This window comes from Galeopterus variegatus, unplaced genomic scaffold (assembly GCF_000696425.1).
Source record: "Galeopterus variegatus unplaced genomic scaffold, G_variegatus-3.0.2 Scaffold10857, whole genome shotgun sequence".
Classification (NCBI taxonomy): Eukaryota; Metazoa; Chordata; class Mammalia; order Dermoptera; family Cynocephalidae; genus Galeopterus; species Galeopterus variegatus.
In genome coordinates this window covers 22,958-29,288 of record NW_007736968.1, presented here as the reverse complement: position 1 = coordinate 29,288, position 6,331 = coordinate 22,958, and the positions used below count along the sequence as shown (strand labels likewise).

The following is a 6,331-nucleotide window of genomic DNA, read 5'->3' as shown; positions in this document are numbered from 1 at the left end:
TATTTACACAAGCTACTCACTAGCTTGAAAGGCCAAAACAGCCAGTTGTGCTAATATCTACGTAAAAGCTTTATTAGGGAAGAGGATCTGACAGAGAATGCTTTGAATGCAGAGCCCAGCTGACTGGCCAGAGGTGCTGAGCATTTGGGCTTATGTTCTGTTTGTTCTCTTCAAGGCTCCAGGCCAATCTCATTTAGGATTTGTTCTTACCTGGGGGAGAGGGATGTTGTATTAGTCCATTTTTCTTGCTTATAACATAAATACCTGGAACTGGGTATTTTGTAAGAAAATGAAATTTATTGCTTATAGCTTCAGAGTCTGGGAAGTCCAAAGTTGAGGGAAGACAACTGATGAGGGTCTTCTTTGGTGGTGGCTTTATAGCAACGCAGGGGTCTCACATGGCAGAAAACGGTGGAGCAGAGAGAGAGAGACTCTCATATGCTCTCCATTAAAACCCTGAGAACCACACCCACAACCATCATTGAACCATAATAGAATTTTCTACTCTCAACACTGTCACGGTGGGGACAAGTTTCCAATACCTGGAACTTTGGGGGGTACAATTTAAGCTTCAGTGAATTTGGAAAGGGACATTCAATCCACAGCAGGTATAAAGACAACTTAAGGTTCTTCTTTTGCTCTTTGTGCTACTTCTTTTCTTGTTTCTCCTATTCGTTGCTTCCCAACCCCACCTCACCCTACCCCATCCTTTGCTTATTTTCTGTGAACCCATTGTGTATTGTTTGCTTGGCCATTCTGTTTGCATGGATATAACATGCTGTGGTGGAAGGATGAAGATTTTAGAGAGGATGTGAAGGATGTATTCATAGAAAACTGAGCTCAGTTTTTGTAGCATGCTAGCTGGTGTGAGTTTAGGCAAGCCATTTTATCTCGATGAGTTTCAGTTTCTTCATCTGTGAAATGGGGATGAAATACCATTTATCTCATAAGGTGATTAAGAGGATTACTTTTTTTTTCCGTTAAATTTTTATTTTGTCAATATAAAATGTATATGACTATTATGGCCCATCACCAACACCTCCCTCCCTCCTCCCTCTCTCCCCTCCCCCCCAAGAATGTCCTTTCCGTTTGCTTGTTGTAACAACTTCATAAAAGTATAGTTGTTATATCTTCTTCCCCACCCCCCCCCCTGGTTTTTTTTTTGTGTGTATGAGGGTGAATTAATTTGTTTGTTTTTTTAGCTCCCACCAATGAGTGAGAACATGTGGAATTTCNAAAAAAAAAATTGTACATTTAAAAAGGTAAGTTTTACTATATGTAAGTTATGTTACTAAAGCTAATTTTTTAAAATTATAGAATAAAGCACTGTTATGTCTTGAATTCAATTTCCAGGTGCTATTCTGAGTTCTACTTAAATTGTTATCATGCTAACCTAACCGAGCCTTTGTTGGTTATATGCTAGTAGTTTTTATTCAAAGTCCTTCAGCATCATAATCACAGAAAAATACCAGGATTGTGGTGCTCAGGGCCAGTCATTCAGGTGAAGATATTCATGAGGTAAGTTGCACATATGCTTCTATAACTTTGGTGAGAAGCTGGAACTAGAGATAGATTTGGGAGTCATCTGCAGAAAATAGCAGAACCATGGAGTTGATAAAATTGTACTCTTTTTTCACTGCCACTTCTCACTTCTTACTAATCCACAGAAACACAGGAAATGCTTACTCAAATCTGAAATAAGTGAATGACTTCAATTTTTAAAAGGTCAGCTTTTCATCAGAGTTAAGTGATAAACCATGAATTTAAAAACATATTTTCAGTATATTATATCTCAAAACTCAGATAACTCACCTGGTTTAATTTTTCAGTGTGATTCAGCCTAGAAGTCTCCACTGCATTTAACCTGGAAGTGTTCTCCGTGTTCAACATTTGCTTTGGTGCTTCCATGTTTGAAGTGGGTTGTGAAAAGCTTGCTTTTTCTACTGGGGAGCCTGTGGAATATGACCCTTCGTGTTTCATTCTCAATGGCTGGGTAAAATTTTTACCTTTTGTGAATAATGGAAGAGAGAAAAATTGTCAGTAGCGATTTCTAGGTTATTTTCTGGTGGTTACACATAGAGGTTAACTAGAGCTAACTGCCTTCAACTTAGAAGTAAAAATTAAGAAAGCTTACATTTTTATACTAAGCCAATAAAACTTACCTACAAAGAAAGTAATTAGTCATTGTAATGGATTGAATTATGTCCCCTGAAAACTCCCTGAAGCTTGAATTGTGTCCCCCAAGTTTTATGTATTAGAAACTTACCCCCACTGTGACTGTTAAGAGGGTGGGAAATCCTATTATGGTAATTGAAATTGGAGCCTTAAGTTGGTGATTGGATTGTAGGACCATTCAGTAGTGAATGGATTAAAAATGTTGGTCAGCATGTGGTTCTGAGGGCTTTAAAAGAGTAGGAGAGTCTGTCTTGCTCTCTCTCTGCTCTCTCTGCTCTCTCTGCTTTCACCATCTTGTAATGTGAGACCCCTGGGTCACTGTCACCACCACCAGATGGACTTTGGACTTCCTAACCTCAGGAACTGTAAGCAATAAATTTCGTTTTCTTTATAAATCACCCAGTTCCAAGTATTTTGTTATAAGCAGTGGAAACGGACTTATACAGTAATCCACAGAAGAAAACCAAGAGATCTTAAGTGTGTTACCAAAAAGGTTGGGGCTATCTCAAATTCCACTTAAGGTCACCTGAATATAATTACAGAAATTTTGTTATAAGCAGTGGAAACGGACTTATACAGTAATCCACAGAAGAAAACCAAGAGATCGTAAGTGTGTTACCAAAAAGGTTGGGGCTATCTCAAATTCCACTTAAGATCACCTGAATATAATTACAGAGAAGCAGGATTCGATTGGTAAAAACCTAAAAGGTGCATCACATTTAGGAGGTCAAAAAGTCTTCAAGTAAAGAGTCTGCCTAGAACTATGCTCCTCAAACTGGATAACCACCAAGAAGTATGAAGGGGAGGGGAAGTGAGAAGCTATAGAATAAAGGATACTATTCCAGAATATAAATTTTTGCCTTCAAGATTTGAAGGAAGGAGAAATACCACCGGAGAGGCATAGTCTGTTGTACAACATGAAAGATATATATCACTGGACCTCACCATGGCTTAGCTCTTTCTTTACCCTAAAATCAAGTTCAACAAAAAACCTATTTCCAAGATATCTGATGATAGGAAGGAGGGGCCATGGGTTCATGCGGAACATGAACCACTAAGAATATCCACCCCATTATTCATAAGTTGGCAAACTACTTTATATAACTCATCCTCTTGTAAGTTTGAATGCATGAGTTAGTCTCCTTTAGTTTGAGCACCTCAAGAGTACTGATAAGGTTGAGAGCTAGATTCAGTGGCCTCTCAGAGGCTCTTATCTGACCAGAGCATATCTTCATATCTTCGAACTACATTACCCACCAGAGTTAAAATATTGGTTTGTAAACCATGACGCATTCTTGTAGTTCAACTACATTATTCTAAATGCAGATTTTGGAGAAAAAAAGAATCCCTGAAATAAGCACAGAATCCTCCCAAATAGGCTCCCCCTCTGCTCAGTGTATAAACTCTACATTGTCAAAGATCTAAGGAGACACTACACAAATGATCACACTGGTCTTCGGAGGCTTTAAGAGAGAAAGCAATTAGGTAGAAAAGCACTGGATGAGCAGTAATAATTGCTGTGTATCTAACTCTAGCCAAAGTCATTTAACCTTCCTGAGCTTTGGTTTCCTCATCTGTAAGAGAGAGTTACTCACTCTACATGTCTATGGTATGATAATGAGGATGCAAGGTAAAATATTATACAAATAAGGTGGTTATCATTACACTATATAAGTTATTGAAGTGCCTTTTAGGATATCCCCAGTGACGGTAAAGATCAGATGGGCTAATGCTACTAACAAGTATTATTTTTAACTTTTCATTTTCCATGTTATATCTTCTTTACATGAACACATAACTAATGTTCATGTACAGTGTTCTAGAGAGAACTGATCTTGTTTTTTTAATAACAATAGCTACCACTTACTAAATGCCAGGCACTTTACAGAACTCATCTCATGGTAGGTCTTCAGCTCAACCTCGAGAGGCAAGTTATTCCTGTTTTAGAGACGAGGAAGCTAAGGCTTAGACAGATTAAGTAACTTACCTAAGATCACTCAGCTACCAAGTAGAGCCAGGTTTCAACTTCAATAAATTCATGGAGCTATTACATACCCCTATATGTGCCACATCACTCCAATATTTGCTGATGTGCAATACAATTATTAATGCTAACATGCTTACCTGCTGGCCATCCTCTTTCCTCTGATACACTCTTCTTTAGCATCAACAGAGAACCTGCTCTGGTCTGCACTACAGAAATGACATCTGAAGCTGCATTCAGCACTTCAAACATAGAGAAGAATCCATATTGCACATATTGGAATGATCGTCCAAATCGCTTGGCAAATGCCTTTTCAAAATCAGAAAGGAGAACAGGAGATAATGCCAAGAGGTCTTTCAACTCACTCTTCACAACAGCTGGAAGAACAGGGGGCATGCTTCCTCGGTAAGGTACCCGCCTTTGAGAGCTTGGCCCAGAGCAAACACCTGCCCTTCCCTTCTGCATGGAGTTTCGAACCTTATGGCTGCTCCTCTGTTTTGCAACTAAACTTGCTATGCCTTTGGTGGATTCATCTGGAATGGCTACGGATATGTGGAAAAAAAAAATCACGTTTAAGTGAAAAGGTTACTCCCTTTTCTACCCTTTGTATCTGTGACAACACAAGACAGTTTTTAACTCTCCAAGGAACTATTTATTTATCTAGGTAGCACAATAAAAAACCCTCAGTTCCTCCATTTCTTGCATTTTGAGGAACAGCTTGCTTTCTTCTCTATCAGTGGATGAAAAGACCACCCAGTGGATTATCATTAGGGCTAAATAACTCCTGAAAGATTTGAAACTCTTGAGATGAACTTCCCTACAATGTTTTTTTGCGCTTCGTGGAATTTAAAACCCACAATTTAGAAGACCCACTGTTATGTTTCTCCAAACTTCAGGTTCGATAACATGAAACCATATGCAAACTGTAGCTTTTGTGAATGCACATTTTTCTGGGGAATGGTCTCTTATTTTGCTGAGGCTCTAACTTTTCCCACAACCTCAAAGGCACCTATGGCGCACCCCCTCCCCATTAAAATCCACTGCCTGGGACATAGAATAATTGCAGAGCCAGAACAATTTTTTACTAAGTGATTTTTTTTTTTTTTTTTTACAAAGTTTATAGACCTTCGAAAACCTTAAACCTACCTTTCAGTATTGTAGTACCATCCCTACAGTGGCAGACACTAACAACATCAGGCATGTCCAACACCAGCTCCATAGTGGACCGATACCCAAGGATCCGTAGTGGTAGATGGTTGCCAACCATCAAAAGGTACTCCTTTTCTAATTGCTGTGAGGTCAAACCATCTTTGGTGGAAATGAGAAGTGACCTTATTTCCTTCCTTAGACATTCCTGTATACGCTCTTGTTCAGACATTGTACCCTACGGGATTTAAGACAGAAACATTGTTCATAAGGAAAAGCGGACAAACCCATTTTAAAAAATGTTTTTAAGACCACCAGGAGAACGTAAACACCTGAGATGTGAGTTCTGAAGGCGATAAAGCAACACTGGGAGGGAATTCTAGGACATGCTCATCGCAAAGCCCCCCACAAATCATACTGGAAATCTCAACCTGGGTGGATTAACCTACGTGTGTCTCACCTGCCACTGGCTCGCGTGTGATCTATTAACTGGGTTTGTGTTGGGTGCCATTCTCTGCATCAGACAGAAACTCTCGTCGATGACTCTCTGGGAGCCAGGACTAGGAAATCAGGCAAAGGTAACACCGCCTTCGCCAGTGCACGGAGAGGGCCCCACGTGAAGACCGTCCCGCCAGCAGCTCTGTCCATCCCACACCCACCGCACGCTCCCTGCTTCCTCTCAAGGCAACGACTAGTCCTCGCCGCCTCCTCCCGCTTTGCCCGGAGTTGGTGGGGAGGTCCCCTTCGCCAATCTTATTAAAGAAACGAGACAAACCAAAAGATAACCAAGGAATGTGAATCGAGAAAAAGACGAGCACACACATCTACCTTATCTTCTGCCTAAAATTCCATGACATAATAAAATTTTTTAAGAAACCTATAGGAACAAAATGTTCCATCAATGAGCCCGGAATATTAAGGAATCCCTGAAAGAAAATAAGATACAAGCTGGTTTCTAGCAGAATGTGCAGGGCTGAATAGCAAATTCGCCAAAAGGAAAATTATGAGACATGGAAAATGGATCCA

At 39.9% G+C, this 6,331-nt stretch overlaps 1 protein-coding gene across 1 annotated transcript; it reads right to left on the bottom strand.

The window, feature by feature from the left end:
- Positions 1–1,812: 1,812 nt before the first annotated feature.
- Positions 1,813–5,816, bottom strand: LOC103610278 (tudor domain-containing protein 5-like; the record flags this gene model as incomplete). Its single annotated transcript, XM_008594482.1, has 4 exons — positions 5,766–5,816; positions 5,306–5,543; positions 4,300–4,701; positions 1,813–2,006 (listed from the first exon to the last, which is right to left on the bottom strand). Coding segments are annotated over exons 1-4 (885 nt in total), but the record flags the coding sequence as incomplete, so codon positions are not given.
- Positions 5,817–6,331: the final 515 nt, after the last annotated feature.